General features: G+C 34.8%; 4 protein-coding genes across 5 annotated transcripts; 2 read left to right on the top strand and 2 right to left on the bottom strand.

Moving 5' to 3' along the window:
* Window positions 1–1,187: 1,187 nt before the first annotated feature.
* On the top strand, window positions 1,188–4,078 carry LOC126686423 (formin-like protein 8). Its single transcript, XM_050380461.2, has 2 exons — window positions 1,188–2,540; window positions 2,644–4,078. Exons 1-2 carry the CDS (start codon window positions 1,408–1,410, stop codon window positions 3,938–3,940), a joined length of 2,430 nt encoding a protein of 809 aa, XP_050236418.1. The 5' UTR covers window positions 1,188–1,407; the 3' UTR covers window positions 3,941–4,078.
* Window positions 4,079–4,194: 116 nt separating this feature from the next.
* Window positions 4,195–8,650, bottom strand: LOC126686424 (protein WVD2-like 7). 2 transcript variants are annotated; one of them, XM_050380465.2, is made up of 10 exons: window positions 8,570–8,586; window positions 8,271–8,369; window positions 7,913–7,971; window positions 6,949–7,704; window positions 6,414–6,854; window positions 6,269–6,333; window positions 5,763–5,859; window positions 5,561–5,632; window positions 5,215–5,325; window positions 4,195–4,552 (listed from the first exon to the last, which is right to left on the bottom strand). In XM_050380465.2, exons 3-10 carry the CDS (start codon window positions 7,952–7,954, stop codon window positions 4,526–4,528), a joined length of 1,611 nt encoding a protein of 536 aa, XP_050236422.1. In that variant the 5' UTR covers window positions 7,955–7,971; window positions 8,271–8,369; window positions 8,570–8,586; the 3' UTR covers window positions 4,195–4,525. The 2 variants fall into 2 exon arrangements, with proteins under 2 accessions (XP_050236422.1, XP_050236421.1); XM_050380464.2 differs by lacking the exon at window positions 8,271–8,369 and having other exon boundaries at window positions 8,570–8,650.
* A 4,731-nt stretch (window positions 8,651–13,381) lies between these two features.
* Window positions 13,382–14,181, top strand: LOC126687984 (germin-like protein subfamily 1 member 1). The gene has a single exon (XM_050382539.2). The coding sequence runs from the start codon at window positions 13,418–13,420 to the stop codon at window positions 14,072–14,074; it is 657 nt and encodes a 218-aa protein (XP_050238496.1). The 5' UTR covers window positions 13,382–13,417; the 3' UTR covers window positions 14,075–14,181.
* Window positions 14,182–16,015: 1,834 nt separating this feature from the next.
* Window positions 16,016–17,732, bottom strand: LOC126688053 (probable galacturonosyltransferase-like 9). Its single transcript, XM_050382619.2, has one exon. It carries the CDS (start codon window positions 17,511–17,513, stop codon window positions 16,344–16,346), a length of 1,170 nt encoding a protein of 389 aa, XP_050238576.1. The 5' UTR covers window positions 17,514–17,732; the 3' UTR covers window positions 16,016–16,343.
* Window positions 17,733–19,023: the final 1,291 nt, after the last annotated feature.

The raw sequence follows: 19,023 nt of genomic DNA, 5'->3' as shown, positions 1-19,023 counted from the left end.
TTGATCCAAGCTCGTTTTTAGGTTTTCGGGCTTGTTTGGACTATGAATTAGGTTTAGTCCTAAACGTATGGATTTTAATGTACTTACTTTTATGCATTGTAATGGATCAGACCCAATGTAATCCGGACCCGAAGTACAAATTTGTAACATAAAATATAAATCGGGCCATGAGCCACAACCAGCAAACCCAGCCACTTCCAGGCCGAGTTCCGGGTCCAAACTAACTTGGAATCGACCCCGTTTTCAACCAATAGAACCGTATTGACAAGGCTGACAACTTCCGTGTCCCGCCCGAAAATCAGTTCCGACCACACTGACGGTCAAATACGCATGAGTGCTAGGCACTCAAAAGTCCGGTTTAAAAGTGTTTCTCACCTTGCATATATAAATAACTGCCCATGAGCATGTTGCAATGTTTACTTCTTTCCAAAAGCATGCCAATCCAGTATTAACAGGTTAAAGGACTAAACACGTTAATTAGCAATCTTAGGGTTGCATGTAAAATGTAATTAGAGGTTGTATAGGATTTCAAGAATCACCTAATATAATCAATCAAACTTAGACTTCTGATTTAAGTTTTGTGCATGTAAAATATTCAAACTAGCCAATACTTGTTACTTGTTATAAACCGTCAGGTTTAGATGCATGCTAGGAGTAATTGCTACTTGCTAGTACAGATCGAATCATATGCACGTCAAACGTGTTTACTGCTTTCATATATGTTTACATTTCCAACATTATATCCTGTGAATCGCAATGTATGTCGAGGTGATATAGATACATCCAGTAAGTAAAGAAAATAGAGGTTAATAGCCCAAGCTACACGAGTCTCGGGAAAGTCCACGCATGTCTTCGCCGTACGGTAATTTTACCTATAAGCGAACAAGGTTATCGAGTCGATGTAAAGACATTTTCTAGCTGAGGTAGGTAGCGACTCCACACCTTTTCAAAACCTGCCCAAAATAGAGTCTGTCATAAGTCTGAACGAACGGGACTCTGAAACCCATGCTTCTGCTCACAGATCCGCTTGACTTTGTTTCGTGTCGTGTCTTATAATCGGGTCATATCAGAAATTGCCAGCCTACTTAAATATTCCTAAGCCAAAAGTTAGTGGGTTTATTTGTACCTTTTACCTAAATATAATAACTAAATGAGAAATACAAACAAATAAATAAAAGCAAATGGGAAATGGCGGGGAAGAGACGACCCTAAGACATAGTGGGAAATAACCAAAACCTAAATGCCAACAACTAACTGCTCTTTTGAATCTGTCAAGCTAACTAAACCCATAACACTAAAAAACCTTCCCATCGCCTAAATTTAGCCTAAACGACACCTACCAAGTTTCTGTTTTCCAATCCTAATCTCTCCCATCGGATCTTCTTTTCTTGCATTTCCTCAACAATCATGAGCCCTCGCCGGCCATGTTTTTTCTTCTTCTTCGCCGTTTCTTTTCCCTTCTCCTTCACCCAATCCAACCCTCAGAATCTTGAAACTTTCTTCCCCTTCCCCTTCCTCGTTCCGTCGCCTTCCGCCTCGCCGAACGCTTCTTCCGCCTCTCCGCCTCCGTCGCTGCATATCTCGCCGTCTTTTCCGCCTGTTATCGACGAGAATTCCTCGGCTGATCGGACCACTGTTATAAAAGCTGTAGCTGCTACAGCTGTGAGTACTTTCGTGATCGCCACCCTGCTTTTCTTTTTTGTACGTAGGTATATTGTTAAGCGAAGAGATGGGAAGATTGTAAATAGAGACGATGAACGTAAAATAAGTGGGAGATTACAGGCTTCCGGGCCGGCGAAAGGTGATCGGAGTCTTGACGGGTTGATCATTGATGAGAATGGGTTGGATGTTCTTTATTGGAGAAAACTTCAAGGGAAAAGTAAGAGTAGTAGTAGTTTTAGAAAACTTGCAAACCCTAATTCTTTGGGAGATGATGATCAGTCTGCTCTAGCAAAACATCAACGGAGAAAATCTGAGCCGGTGCAAGAAATTCCTTTGCTTCGTGGAAGATCTTCTTCAGGTTCTGATCAGAATAAAGTTTTGCATGGAGCTAGTAGTCCTAACACAACTGTGGCTCAACATGTTAATCAGTTTGAAAAACTAAGCCAAACGTCAAATTCTCCTCCTCCTGCTACTGCTCCTGCTCCTCCTCCTCCTCCGCCTCCGCCGCCGCAATCTTTAATGGCAATTCCAGCCAAGAAAGCACCTGCTCCGCCTCCTATTCCGGCCAAGAAAGCGCCTGCTCCTCCTCCTGGCTCGGTAGAAAAGAATAACTCAAATCCACCTCCTCCACCACCACCTCCAATTATGGGGAAGAAAAGTAGTGCTGGACCTCCACCTCCTCCGCCGCCTAAGGCGGCTGGGGCGTCGAAAGGGATGGGTGCAGGTAGTAGTGGAACACAAGCTGGTTCTTCAACTGGACCTGTCAGAACAGGAAGTGGTAATAGTCAGGTTAAACTGAAGCCATTGCATTGGGATAAAGTTAACAAGAATACGGATCATTCTATGGTGTGGGATAAAATTGGTGGTGGCTCTTTCAAGTAAGAAATCTACTTCATCACTTTAGTAATTATCTGCTTATATCCGTTGCTGTTTTACTTTCGTATTCGTAGGTTCTAAAGGCGCGTAATTGTATGTTTTCAGGTTTGATGATGATCTTATGGAAGCTTTGTTTGGATATGTTGCAACCAACAAAAGATCACCCAAGAAAGAAGGAGCAGCAAGTGATTCAAAAAGTCAGGGAAGCAGCCCAACAGCAAAACCAATTACTCTCCTTGATGCTAGAAAATCGCAGAATATCGCGATTGTGCTCAAGTCGCTTGGCATCTCTCAAAGGGAATTGCTTGGTGCTTTAACCGAAGGACATGGTCTAAACGCAGACACTCTTGAAAGGCTGATGAGAGTTGCCCCAAATAAAGAAGAAGAAACTCAAATACTCGAATTCGATGGAGATTCTAGACGACTCGCAGATGCTGAGTCTTTCCTATACCATCTCCTGAAAGCTGTTCCGTCAGCTTTTAGTCGTATTGACGCGATGTTTTTCAGATTAAATTATGATTCGGAGATTACTCAGTGCAAGGACATTTTAGAAACGCTAGAATCAGGGTGCAAAGAGCTTCGAAATCGAGGGCTTTTTGTCAAACTCTTAGAAGCAGTCCTTAAAGCTGGGAATAGAATGAATGCAGGAACTTCTAGAGGAAATGCGCAAGCATTCAATCTAACTTCTCTTAAAAAACTATCGGATGTTAAAAGCATAGATGGAAAAAGTACTCTGCTTCATTTTATAGTGGAGGAAGTTGTGCGGGCGGAGGGAAAACGTTGTGTTATCAATAGAAATCGGAGCATGAATCGAAGTGGCAGCAGAAGCAGCATTAATAGTGACAATTCTACGTTGAACGAAGAAAAAGAGAAGGAATATATGATGCTTGGATTACCAATGGTAGGAGGGCTAAGCGCACAATTCTCTAGTGTGAAGAAAGCAGCACAGATAGATTATGATACCTTTGCCGGAACTCAGTCAGGTCTCACAGCACGGGCAGCAGAAGTTAGGGAAATCGCTTCACAATGTGAGGAAGGAGGATTTGCTAAAGAGATGAAAGCATTTCTGGAAACGGCAGACGAAGAACTAAACATATTGAAAGAAGAGGAGAAGAGGGTAATGGAACTTGTGAGGAATACAACAGAATATTATCAAACAGGAGCTTCCAAGAACAAAGGAGCTCAGCCACTTCAATTGTTTGTCCTAATTAAAGACTTCTTAGGGATGGTAGATCAAGTCTGTATAGAAATTGCTCGAAATCAGCAAAAAAGGAAAACGCCCTCTTCGAGTTCCGGCTCCTCCTCAGCATCCAGAACAGCAGTCAAGTTTCCCAACTTGCCTGAACATTTCATGTTGGAAAAATCAAGCAGCAGTTCAAGTGAATCAGATGCTGAAATGTGAGTACAATTTTTTCAAATTGCAGAAAGAATAAATTAGTTAAATGTATATAGTTGTGTTATAAGAAAATTCAAAATGTAGAAAAGCATAGATAAGTGAGTTTTGATTTTATCTAATTTATTGGTTTACGATTCTTGGCAAGTTCTGAGTACATGAATTGAGTTGTTTGGAACTGTGTTGTTCATGTAATGCTAAGTTCATTCTTTGAAGCTTGCTTTACATACTAAATGTTTGTGCATAACCTTACAAATGTATGGTTACTGTGTACTAGAAGGTCCATATATTTCTAACAAATTTCACAATTTATCATCTCACATGACGATTTCTCCAATACATGCTACGGTAGAGGGAGAGAGGGATGGCAATATAATGTATGATATCTATTTCTAGTAACAGATCAATATACAAAAAAGGTGACTAATCAATGGCACTGTGTTGGTGACTGAAAGTATAACCGGTGGTACTTAGCGGGGATTGTAATCCGTTTTGAAGTGTCGACATATGCTGAAGAGGAAGCCGGGTGGAGCGGGTGCTAAAACCACTTCTTCTCTTAGTGGTCTCGTTCTTAGTACGAGATGTTCACAGCCTCTATATCCGAAGCGTCTTGGAACCCTCCTGCATGTATAATCATCAGAATTTATGCGCATGAATAATTTAAATGTTACAAGATGATTATTTTTAGATGTTCCAATATCTCAAGCTTAAATCATATATTTCCAGAAGTTGACACAGTATGACAAAACTAAGTGATATGTCATCATGTTCCTTCTGGCTCATTCAATGAACCAATGTGATGCCAACTTTACAGACGATAAACTTAAATTTAAAGAACTGGCTGAAGGCCACCCCACTTAATATACATCACTAGTGATATCCTATGTTGCACAAAAGTTTCTCAAGTTCTATATTTCAGAGTTTTGATTCTATTTCCAAAAATGTTTTAAAACTCGGAAATTCTACATTTATGGTCTACTTTTATAAAAAAATGCTATTTACATTTTCCATTTCGCTGTTTTTGTGATACATTAGGTGATACCTTTTCAAATGCTAATAGTAGTTGGAAGTTTTTTTAGTAAAATTATGATATACTCTCTGAAGAGAATCTAAGGGAAAAAATGTACTACATGATATAGAAAGGGGATAAGAAAGAAAGAAAATACAAAATTGCAAGCCATATGCCTCTCTTTGTATATTCTTTTAACTTTGAATTGCTTTGCACTGTACATGGACCACCGATTCCAAACAAAAAATGTGAAAGGACTAAATAGATATCATACCTTATCTATAAGGCTTTTTGATACATTTTGTCCCCGAAAAACATCATGAGTGGGCGTGGCTTTAAAGTTAAGGCTCTGTCTTAGCTTTCTGCTTGCTGCATCTTTGTCATCCTGTGATCATAAGAGTATCAAAACATGCCTATCATTTACAATAAACAATATGCTGGATCTGTTTAATAATCCAGTGATGATAACAGGAAGCACCCAATCATCCAAATGAATCCGTTTAATGAAAAAGACATAGTACACAAACATATAGGTGCATTTAGCAACTTTCTAAGACCACATTGACATGGCATACCTTATGGCCTCACCAACAGAAATAAGTGCATAGGTGGAAGCATACCTTTGATCTATTTCCAAGGCCGGTACTCCCTGCCACTTTAACAGTTGATTTCTCTTCCAATTTCTTAGAAAACTGGAAAAAAAAATCCTTAGCTTTCGAGGGTGAAGGAATACAACATTGAATCTTCAATATATCTAAAGCAATTTCCAAATGATTTTTGTTTGTACGAGAAAGAGAGAAAAAGATTGGGTCCAACAGGTACCTCTTTTCTTTTCTCCACCCTGTCATCACTTTTCGAGCCCAAGGAAGATGGAGCTGCCTTAGCAGTTTTCTTATCCATGCTACCTGCTTTAAAAGACCTACACGAAAAAATTCAATGTAACGCTCCGCTTTCAGTAAAGGTAATTGAATTTGAAATCCTGTGACTAACTATCTAAGTTAGGACCAAGTCTAAACAGTATTACAAGCAGCCTAATTAATACTGATGACATATAAATGGAAATAAAGTAAACTGATGTTAGTTAAAGTCAGATTGACCAATTTGAAGCTTTCCCTATCTCACTTCTAATCCATTTTTTATATTCAGAAAGTGAAAATCGGTCGAACTTCGAAGGAGTATCAAAACATCCAGCTGGAAGTGAATATGTACAGATGCCAAAGGGGTAAATACCATATGTGCTATGTAATGCTACTATTACATAGCTATACAGCTGCGTGTGGTCAATATTAAATGCATTCATATAATGTTCGCGGGAATCAAAATGTTACCCTGCATTCTCTTTTCGTGGTGTCACAGAACTGGAGACTTTAGCTTCTGCCCCTTTTGTGGATACCTGCCGGATCAAATTGGATTTTAACATTTAAAAACCTAAGAATTGCCAAGTATACCACAAAACTAAAAGGTCTGACAAACCTGCTTTGCTGCCGATGATCTCCCTTCAGCAGAAGATTTCAACTGGTGGAAATTGTTTTGGAATGTCTTAAACGCTCGTTTAATGATCTCCTTATCTTTCATTTTCTCCATAATAAGTGATGTTCTAACAGTTGTTGGATGAGAAGGTGTGAGAGATGGTTCGGAAATTGTAGTATCCATATTAAGAGACATGTGCAAAGATTTAGAAGCCACTTTCTTGTTTCCTGCCACAGAAGGACTTTTGCTCTTCAGTAATGATGAACCAGTTGCTTTTTTCGTCATGGACAATGTGCTAGAAACATTTTTCGCTGTGGACAATGTGCTAGAAATTGGCACCATCCTGGTGACCTTTGGAGTTGAAATTTGGGGTGATTTAGCAACAGGTGATGCTGGTTTCTTCTTTATCCTTGTCATATCTCTTATCTTACTCATTGGAGAAATCTAAATGGACAAAGCAGCAAAATTAATTATGAGACACCAACATTAGTAAAGAATATCCAATAAGAATAAACGAGTGTGATACTGAATTCTTCACCTTTTGCGTGTCCTTCCGATGATCCAACTTTGCACTTTTTCCCTTAACTACAGGTATATTTTCTCTCTCTTTATCCAAACTCTTTGATTCATCCTTCATTTCTTGAGCCTTCCGATGATCCAACTTCGCACTTTTTTCCTTAACTACAGGTATGCTTTCTCTCTCTTTCTCCAAACTTTCTGAAACATCCTTCATTTCTTGAGCCTCCGTGCATAAAACTTCCACTTCTTTGACTGAAGGAGCTTCTTCTAGTTTTTTTAAAGATGAGCCATCTATCCCCCCACCCAATTCTCCTTCCACTTTTTCGGCTGATAATTCTACACTTTTTAAGTTGATTGCAGCATCTTCGCTAGGCTCATCGACAGGGCCAATGTCCAACTCATCATCCAACTTCTTTTCTTGCCTAGTCCCATCATCAAAAGTTTGAGCACCGGGTACATCAAATTCAGAATCTATCCCATAATCTTTTCCAAGCGGATCTCCACCATTTTGATCATCTGAGCCGAGTGATTCATGTTCCATTTGCAGCTCCTGTCCCAGCTGCTCAGCTTTTCGAGCAGCAACCTTTTTGTAATGAGCTTCAAAGTAAGCCTTTTTCATAGCTACAGATCCAGGTGTAGCACACTTCTCAACTTCCTCTAGGTATTTATTTGGTGAGAAAGACGACCATTTCTCCCAAGACAACGAATCATTCTCAAATTTACCAAACGACACCGACACTTCAAGACTCCGATCTGAAGCAGCTGTCTCCCCCATCTGTTAGCAACAATACCAAAATCCAACCAAGAAACAGAATGACAACTCAATACAACAAAAACCGCTTTGGAATCTTACAATCAAAGATATAAAAATCAATCACCAATCCAAAACAAAACAAAATAAATCCAAAATCACAGTAATAGACGACGGAATTCAAAACAAAAAGGGTAAATCTTTAGAGATCAACAGACAAATAAGTGTATACCTTATCATCATGACTTAATGCAGCCATTATTGATTCCCCCATTTACCTCAACACCAAATCTGATTTACCACACAGCTACCCAATAATTAGCATTACAATCAATTTAATAAATCCATACTAGAATCTACTAACAATAAGCTTATCCACAAAGAATACAAAAGCAAAAACCTTAAAAATTGTAGGGAGTGAGCATGTGATTGTGTTTCAAAGTAAAAACAGTAATCTAACTTTTTTTTTATCCAATTACATCCCCACCATATCTCACTTTAATTTCAGCTTTTCACAGTATGAGTATGGTACTCTTATCTGAAAAAACAAAATTATAACTCAAATCATAAAGAAAACAAAAAACAATTACCTTAAAGAGCAAAAGTGGAAATCATGAAATTGAAAAAGTACAGCCCACCCACATAATAATTAGTTCAAAAGATTTGGCTTTTTGTTACCATAATTGTTTCTAAGAAAGAAAAGGATGAAACTTTTACAAGATTCAATTTCAAAATCAAAAAACAAAAATAAAAGTAAAGCAAGTACTTAGTTGGCTAAATTACTAAGAAAAAACAATAAAATAATTGCAATTTTGGCAGCATAAATTAATGATTTGGTCATAATAAATAAAAAAATTTAAGATGAGAATGAGAAATGAGAAAGGCCCACCATTGAAAAGTTGGAGCAGTACAGTGAAGAGAGATGGGGAGTGAAGTGAGAGTGGGAGTCAAGCCAAGGAAACCAAAATAGACCCATAATATAATAATAATAATACACCATTTGCCAGCTTTGTGGACCTGGTTACTGTAGTGTAACCCATTGTTCCAATTGCAATTTTATTTTCTTGGAAAAGAAAAGATCTCTAAAAACCTACAAAAATAAAAATATTATCTTGAGGAAGATAATGTCCAAATATGGTGAATAAGCAATGTCGTTTTACGGTTTTTAATGGTATCGTTTGGAACGGCAATTAGGACATTTGTTTTGTTTTTCTTAAGCTTTTACAGCCTATGTTTTGTTCAACATATTCCTAATTCGTTTTAAAACAAAACCATTTGCTACATTACGGGCTGAGATTTTGGTCGGTTCGGTTAAAATTGAATCAATTATCTCACAGCCAAACAAATCGATCGACCGAATTATTGTAATCGATTTGACCGGATAAGTAATATTAACCGGAATTGAACCGAACAAACTGACCAAAATTTAAATATTCAAAAGCTAACTAGTTGAAACCAATAGAAAAATAGCAATGGTAGGTTCGGGTATACCAATACAAATATTAATTATAAAAAGTAAATGAATAACTTAAAATGACAAATATTTGGTTAACTCAATCGGTTTGGTTAATATTGATATTTAAAATTTAAAAATTTTAAAACCGAACTGATTGAATCCAAATTTATCACTAAACTGATCTAAAGTCCTCAGGTTAGTCAGTTAAATCGGTCGTTCAAAATTTTGCTCACCCCTAATTACAATGCTTGCGTGCAAAATGTAAGAAAATATAAATCAGAATTGGATCAATAAAAATTATTAAATTCGATTTAAAATTTATAAAAGTTTCGGTTTCCATTTAGTATAAATTGAAATGAAAAAAATGATTAAACTGAATGATTAAGTTGAAAATACTAAAAATTTGGATTCATTAGGTTTGATTGTAGAGGAAATTAGGCCCAGCACCACCAAAAGCCTACTTATTCTCACTATTACTACTCAGTCTATCTTCTTTTTTTTTTTACGATCTTCATCTTCATTCTTGCATATCTCTTCTTTTTGTTTTCTTTTTTTACTGTTAAAATATTCCTTATCAATTTCTCCAAACAAAGCCCAATGAAATCTATTTTCTATTTCTCCGACTACAGTCATGGCACAGGTCACTTAATTCCACCACCGTCACAGCGGCACAGTTTCATCTCCGCCTCACCTAATTTTATTTCTCCGCAAAGAACAGCGCCGGGGAGGATTGGAAGTGAAAACAAAGAAAAGAGGTCAATTGGTGGATTATTTGTTGCTGATTTTGTTCTTGGTCCTATTTCTTGTGTTAATGAAATTCATAGCGCTATTTTCGACCTTAACCAGTAAATTTTCTTTCTTACATTTTATTACCTTTTTGATTTTTAATCACATGTTGGCTATTGTTGTTTATGTTTTTTCAGTTATCTGATTATGGTGTCGAAATTTCTTCATCGTAATTGGACCAGGGAATTGTTGTATTAGACTCAATATAAGAATTGATTTTGTTGATGTTCATGATGTATTTCAAATAGCTTTTTTATTTAATCTGCTTGATCCTTGATGTACTTCAAATAGCTATTTAATTAAATAACTGACTTTGCATTAAAATTGATTAAAAAATTGACTTTGTAAACCGATGACTAGGAATGTCTTCACCGCCATTGTGTTCAGGTTTATTTGCTGCTGCAGCTGAGTTTGGATGTTGATTCCAGTATCTAGATCTGGAAGTAAGCTGAGTTCCTCCATAAAAACTAGGATAAGCGGTTGTGCGACGACTTTGTTTACTGTTGTAGCTGTCATTAGTGAGCCACATATTGGATGTTATTGTTTGACGGTTGATCCAAGTATTTTGGTGATGAAGGAAGTTTTTAATTTGTATTTATGATCAGGTTTGTCGTTGGTTAACCAATGGTTAACTAATGGTTAACCAATAATTTTTGATTTAAAAGAAGACGATTTAGGTTTTGTTTGACAGTTGCTGTTGTGGAGGTGACGGCGGAGGAGTTTATAATAAAATTTTGTAATTATTTTGTTTGTTGGTTAACCAATGGTTTACTAATGGTACACCAATAATTTTATTTGTAATACACTGTTAGTAAACGCTAGGTTAACCGTTGGAAACTTGTAATAATTTCTATTATGATTAATAAATTGTTTGTAAACTTGAATTGTGTATTTTAAACATAATGTATTTTAAAAAAAATTATTTTTAATACATCGTTAGTTGATCGTGAGTAAATCGTCGATAAATTTATAGTTAATTTCCACCTTTTAAGATATTAATATAAATTTTGTGATAGTACACCGTTAGCAATAAATTTATAGTTAATTTTCAAAATATTATTTACATCTTTTAAGAAAAATAGCCAGCAAAGTCGCAATCGTAAAGGACAAAAAAATATAGTAAATTGATAGTAGACCAATAGTTAACTACCTATTAGTTAATTGGTAGTAGACCATTAGTAAATTGATAGTAGACCAATAGTTAACTACCTATAAGTTAACTGATAGTAGATCGTAAGTTAACTACTCGTTTAGTAAATCAAAAGATAAACTAATTTTGTATATATTTATAATACTGATAGTAAATCAATAGTAAATTTATCTTTTAATAAATTGATAGTAAAAAATGTATCTTTTTATCAAAATATTATTTTCATCTTTTAAGAAAAATAGCCAACAAGATCGCAATCGTAAAGGACAAACAAATATCGTATATTGATAGTAGACCAATAGTTAACTACCTATTAGTTAACGGATAGTAGACCGTTACTAAATTGATAGTAGACTAATAGTTAACTACCTATTAGTTAACTGATACTAGACCGAAGTTCACTATTATTAAACCGATTATAAACTAATAATGATTTTTTTTTGTATATCGATAGTAAACCAATAGTTGACTATTAGTAAAAACCGATAGTTGAATATTAGTAAACCGATTGTAAAATAACAATTAACTTTTTTCATATATCGATAGTAAACCGAAAGCTCATATAAATAATTATGTGCTTAGTTATGATTTTTAATTTTTAGTAAATTGAAACCGTATTAAACTAATAGCGAACTTATTTTTATTGTAAAATAAAAGTAATAAAGTTGAAATTAATTTAGTACATTTTTTATAATACCGTTGGTAAACTGATAGTAAATTAAGTAACAATTTATTTAATATTTTATAATTTGAAAATAAAAATAGTAAATTAGGTTTTTAAGTAAATCGATAGAATATCATTAGTAAACTTATAGTAAAACTTATGTTTAGTAAACCAATAGTAGACCGTTAGTAAATTTTATAGTAAAACTTATGTTTAGTAAATCGATAATAAACCGTTACAGAATGTTAGTTAACTTATAGTAAATTAAAAACTAATGCATAACATTAATAGTAAATCTATTATCAAATTTATTGTGAAAGTATAAGTAAATTATTGGTATATCATTAATAACCCTTTAATATGTCATAGTAAGCTTAAATTGAGAGCATGTATTACCTAATGTTAATCCACTGGTAACGTTTTAGTAATCTATTAACAAACTTACAGTGAGAGTATAGGTTACCTGATGATTTACTATTGGTAACAATTTAGCAACCTATAAACTAATATTGAACTCATTTTTTGTATATCGATAGTGAACCGATAGTTGACTATTATTAAATAGATAGTAAGCTATTAGCAAACTATTAGAAAAAAGTGAAACTAATTTTGTATATATATAGTGGTAGATCTAAAATTTAAAATTTAAAATTGCGTATATATATAGGAGTAAATTCATGGTGAACTTGTGGTAAACTAATTTAAAAATTAAAATTTATAAATCATAATAAAATCAAAATTTATTTTTTAATTAAACCATAAAATATAACTTTTTATGTATTTTATTTACTTTTTAGAATCTCATAATGGTGCATAAAATTTTTCATGTTTAAAGGATGAAGAATGAGTTGGGTACAATAACAGTGGAAAAATCCGAACGTCTAGTTTTAAAAAGATGGGTGCAATAATAATGGAACTTCTTCAAAAATAGAAGAAGAAAGAAACCATAACTTTATAGGTATGGTGTGGGTTCATTTAAGCTCTTTTTTCGTCACTGTTTGTCCATTCCTTCACCTCAGCCATCAATTCCAAGCTTTGAAATCTTCACCGCCTTCTTCTTCTTCTGCTAAAAATCAAATTCATTTTCAATCCTTCACAAAAACCCAAAACAATTGCTCCTTATAAAATTCGTTACTCTCAAAGCCACCGCTGCCGCCGCCTCCTCATCTAATAATACTCTTCACTCTATCAGATCTTCTGCTATTACGTTTTTCCAATCCATTAATCTATCTTCTTGCTGTTTGATTTTGAAACGCGAAACCCTAGAAATTAATCAAATAATTCGCACAAATAGGAAAAACGATGAAGAACTGAAAATGAACCGATGAAAAAGGGAAACAAATTTGGGAGATTCGTTGGAAATTGTAGTTTTCAAAATAAAAAATTTATTTTTGCAACAAAATTTGGTCAAATCGTAAATTTTAATTAGTTTTAGTCAATAGGTATTCTTGAGAATATTTAGGTGTTTTGAAGGTAGTTGTCTAAAAAACCCTTGATTGTAAAGCAGAGTCTACTATGGACCCATACCCAACTAAACCTCAAATCTACATAACTTGCCTTGCTAGTTCCTCTTCAATTTTCAATGCCTTTAAGCTACTCAAACCATCACCATCAACCATCCACTATATAAACATAATTACTCTTCTTTACTTATTGCCAAATCCCCTCCAAAAGTTTCATCATGTATTCCTTTTCTTTCTTCTATAAATTAATCACCTTAGCATTTCTAATGGGCCTTGCCAAACCAGACCCAGGCCCACTTCAAGATTACTGCATTGCTGATTCAAAATCATCCTTTTACATGAATGGTGTGCCTTGCATTAACCCAAAACTTGCAACTTCTGCCCATTTCACCACATCAGCGCTGGCCAAGGCTGGTAACACCCGAGCCAATCCTTTTGGCTTCAATGTCACACTCACCAATGTCAAAAACTTGCCGGGGATGAACACCTTGGGCCTGGCCTTGGCCCGGGTTGATATCGTGCCGAATGGAATCGTGCCACCTCATTCCCACCCGCGGGCCTCGGAGGTAACCATTTGCCTAAAGGGCTCAATACTTGTGGGCTTTGTTGATAGCTCTAATAATTTGCATACCCAGAGGTTAAGAGAAGGGGAATCATTTGTGTTTCCAAAGGGGTTGATTCATTTTTTGTCTAACGTTGATCCTATGAGATCTGCAGTGGCTGTATCTGGGCTTAGTAGTCAAAATCCAGGAGCCCAAATAGCTTCTCTTGCTTCTTTTAGATCCAACCCTTTTATTCCTGATGATGTTCTCAAGAAAGCATTTCAAATTACAAGCCAAGATGTCATCAGAATCCGCAGAAACCTTGGTGGATAATCAAATGTTATAGTATATTCTTGAATAAAAAAGAGAACAAAGGGTCGATTCGGTCTTCAAACTTGTAATGTAGGATTAAATAATTTATTTTTCGTCGTTTTGATAAACTAAGTACGATAATTTATTTATTTATTTACAAATGGGCTATAACTCGAATGATATAAGTATTAGGCAATATTCTGATAGGTCGTAGGATCGATTTTTCGCACAAACGCTCTCCGATTCCTACCCCAATTTCAAAAACAAATACAATAATTTTTAGATAATTAAAAACGATATTTTTTATTTTTAGGTCAATTAAAGATAAAATTAGTTATTTTAATTTCTGAACATGTTTATATTATATAGTTTTATCTTTGATCAAATAAAAAGTAAAAAATAAAAAATATTGTTCTTAATTAATTAAAATTGTCAAAAAGACAGTATTTGATGTTGTAAATCTCTGTTAGTTTCTCTTGGGAGAGTTCCTTCTGGTTGTAATCTTTATTGCTTTTCAGTAACAAAGTCTTTTTTGGGTTTTCACCCAAAAAATAATAGTCAAAAAGACGCTATTTGATCTCGTGCCGCAAATTTGAAAACCGGGTCGACTCTTTTCAATAAAAAAAATAACTAAATAATCGAGAGTCGTCAACAATAATTAAATTATCATCTCATCTAAATCCGACCCCTTCTTGTTTGACCTAAACCTAAACAAGAGTGTCATCCACGTTCCAAACAAAGCATATGATTCATTGTTTGTGTAATTTGGTAGAATCAATCATCAATCCAATATCAAATTCCTCAATAATTTTAATGTTATTTTTTTCAGTTCAAGAGAAAAGCATAATATACCCATCTAGAGCATTTGAAGAATTGAAAATTCTCGCCCACCATCAAAAACCATCTGATGTTGAAAACACTTTAACTTTATTTTCTCCTCCACCAAAGGCCACGCGTTTACGGCAAGCAAAATACATGTCAAGTGCACAAATAAAGCTTACCAAGTCCAAATTTGTGACATTAATACTCCATAATAGAAGCTGCCTGTGACGGCTGAATGTGGCAGATGGCTTTTATAAATGTCATCAAATTTGCTTATTTGATGCTTATGGCAAGACAAGTGTATATTTTAAGGTTTATTATGCGAAAAATTATTGAATGCAATCGTAATGCTATATCATTCGCAACAAATCAATTATGTATTCTCCATATAAAATTTTTAATGATTAAAAAATTAAGTAATAATAAAAATAAATATTTCTTTATTCGTTGTAAATATGACATAGCGCAACGGGTGTATGGCTATACCATTTTATTATAGTAGTATTGAAATCGTGGAGTAGTTGATAAAGATGTAATCTACATCGTTTAAGGCTTGGCCAATTAGAATTAAACAAGTTGCATTTTGTGGGTGCTTGTAAATTGGCATAGAGACAGAGGAAATGGGGCATTGCTAATGTCCAAAGGTGAGTGAGTGAAAAGAGAGGCAGTGGACACAAATTCAGTGCTATTCTCTAACTTTTTGCCTTTTGGCTCATTTGGTAGATTAGATTGTGCATCTTGTGATTGCAATCATAACTTTGCCAAACTAAAATAAGCTTTAATTACTTGCAAAACTAATAGTATAAGCTTTAACTTGTTTTGTAGCTATTTTCAAAAAAAAAAAAAAAAACTTGTTTTGTAGCTTTATCACAAAATATTAATTTTGATAATGTTGGACACCAAATATAAAAAAATTCCAATTCAAAATGTCTACAAAATTCCATTAAAACAATGCTAATGTAGATGTCAGAACTCAGAATAATGTCTATTTCGATGTCCATATCTGCATTTTTACGATAAAAATTGCTCGGAGTTTTAATAAAATTCATGTTAATGTTATAGAACACATTAAAAATCGTAACTATTTACGCAATTAAACACTAAACGAAGCATTCATTCAGACTAGCAAGAAATAAGAAATTGAAACAATGAACGAACAACTGCATGTTATTCTCCTCTATCAATAATTTTTCAATTACATACAAAACTAATCAACCCACCAAAATTGTTCCATAGCAATGGAACCCACCCGATTCAAGTAAAAAAAAGAACAAAGGAATTGAAATTCCCAGCAAAATCAAATCAAAGAACATATTGAAATCAATCAAAATCCCACCTCAACCCTCATAATCAATGAATCAATCAGCCCCAATCCCAATTTTTTCTAATCTGTACACATCTACGAAAAAGAATTTCTTCAAATCGTGTGCACTACTACTACTACTACTACCCATCAAATGAATCATCATCACAAATAACTTGAATAACCCAACAATGTACTAGAAGATTGAGAATTCAAAAACTGACCACCCTTCAATCTATGACTCTGATCACTCTCAAGCACAACTTTATAAAGATCATAAGGCTCCCAAAGATAATCAAGAGGGCAAGGCTTCTTCGCATCGAGTCGAACCCACGGCTTCCCTTTACCGCTCCAATGCAGCAAACTAACCGGACCCGGATGCAACGACCTACAGCTCCCTCGCACATTATCACCTCCTAATCCGTGCTGATTCCATTTATGATCGATCCCTTCGACAAACCCTCCGAACACCAGCAAAAAAGGCGGTAGGGAGCCCAGCTCGTAAATCCTCTGTTTCCTCTGTATTTCCATCCAATGCTCTATTCTTTTCCTGTAGTTCCCTTCCCTCCATTTCACCAAGTCCATTACCATCACTCCTGTGTTGAAGTAACACGGGCTTTTCCGACCCGAGAAGACCCGGGTCAGACCCGGATCCGACCAGAATCTGTCGGTGAAATATTTGGTGAAATTTGCATGGCAATACTCCGGTGCTCCGATCACTTTCGGCCCGTCGAGAGGGGTGTTCCAAAGCTTGTGAATGTCGTCGACGACGACGATATCCGAGTCGAGGTAAATGACTCGGTCAACGCAAGAATCAAGAATGTCGCCTAAGTAATTTCTTGCGTAATTCAACGGGTTTTCTAATGCTTGCCGAATCGAAGATGAAATTAGGTTAATCACCGTGTCTTCTCTGAAAATGTAGACTTTGAAGCTGAGTGAAGGGAACGTGGATCGGACGAGGTGACTCAAAACTCGCGGACTCGCCGGGTCGAACTCAGCCGCAATGAAGTGAAAAAACACGTTTTCTGGGCACGAAGCGTGCTTCAAAACAGAATGAACCGCCGCGATTGAGCCACGTAGATACTCCGAATCCAGCGTCATTGCTATGTGAACTAAAGACGGGTCACAAGCAGACACGAAATGCTGCTTAGTAGACGATAACGGGCAGCCTATTCCGTTACGGTAGTCCGGCGCTTCAGCAAATCGGAAAGTACGAAGCAGTTCAAGATTGCTAACTTCTCCCCCCGGAATCGCTCGAATCCCGAGACAAAACGGAATAAAACCCAGAAACAAACCAAACAAATACGGCCACCGGAAACGGAAACGACAGCCCATTTTCAGATAAAACGACTCACAGAAAATTTCTTAATTCTTGAAATTCTTTTCCAAGAATGTAAAATGTTTGATTTTCTTTCCTTATTATCCTCTCTCTCGAGAGGGCATTAACAGAAGAAAATAATGGAGATTTAACGGAGGGTTTTATAGCGACGATTTGTGCAGAATTTATTACTGTTTTTATTTTTTTTTATTCGGGAAACTGCTGCCAAGGAAGGTATACTATCTGTACACTGTATTATTATTATTATTATTATGGGTTCTATAATTTCTCTTAATTCCCGAAAGTGTTGCGCACGCCTCTGTCTTGCGCGTGGGAGTGGATTTTGTGATTAGGCGCTTTTTGTTTTTGTGTATTTAATGAGTTCAAATTAGTTTATCGCAACGTAATTTCGCGGGGTTTTTTTAAATATTTATAATTGGATTTTTTTTTAGTTAAAATTCTAATTGTGCTTAATAATCAATTTTATTATTTTAAATTTGTATGTTTGTGAATTTGTAATTGTATGCACCTACTACCTACCATGAAATTGTTGGTGGGGGTGATTATGTGTGAAATGTATGTTAATGTGTTTTTTTAGAGAGAGCATTAATTATTCAATTTCAATGCATTATTGATTATTGGAAGCTAATGTGACATGTTTCAAGCCTTTCCCTTTCATTTCAACCAAATCGACACAAATTAATTTGTTAACTAGTATCTAATAAAATCATTAATTTTAATTTTTTACAGGTGTTGATTGATATGAATTGAATATAAATAAAAAAACTAAATAAATTTAACATGAATTATTGAATATTTTTTTCTTAAGATTATTCACATAGTATTGAATTTACTGTCTTAAACAATTTTTTTTTTAATAATTGGGAACTACGTGCGAATTAATAATGTATTAGCTGCATATTTTGTTGATGGTAATAAGGGAAAAGGAAATGTATTTGGATCGAAAATTGAACTAATGTAACTTAATCTTTCGAAAGGTGGACTGCAAATTTTCTTTTAGTGTTCAATGTATTGTTTGAACTTTGAAGTGAATCTTTAATTACTAGAATAAAGAAGTACATGAATTTGAAGCAAAAGCTATAATGAGCTACTATTGTAACTCAATTTTGAAACTCTCACCTAATTAAACACTCAATATTTCTATTTTAATTGACAATTTTTTTTATGGATGTTCTAATTTACATTGATAATTTATATTTTATATTTTATATTTTAATTATATTTTTCACCTTTCTATTGTCTTCGATCGTTAATTTTTTTAAATAGATACTACTCTCGTCCTATTTAAAAAAAAAATACATCTCATTCTTTTATTTTGTTTTTACTTTAGAGTCCATATGTCATATTTCTAGTATAATTATATAAGAAAAAACTTCTTCTTTCTTTAAATTAATGACTGTAATTATTGATAAAATAAATAAAAAATAATACAAATTAAAAAAAGTAATTTTTGTAATATATTGTTAAGTTTGCAATTTGACAGCATGATATAAAAATGAATTTATA

The sequence above is a fragment of the Mercurialis annua genome, linkage group LG6 (assembly GCF_937616625.2).
Source record: "Mercurialis annua linkage group LG6, ddMerAnnu1.2, whole genome shotgun sequence".
Lineage (NCBI taxonomy): Eukaryota > Viridiplantae > Streptophyta > Magnoliopsida > Malpighiales > Euphorbiaceae > Mercurialis > Mercurialis annua.
This window is presented reverse-complemented; position numbering and strand designations above follow the sequence as displayed.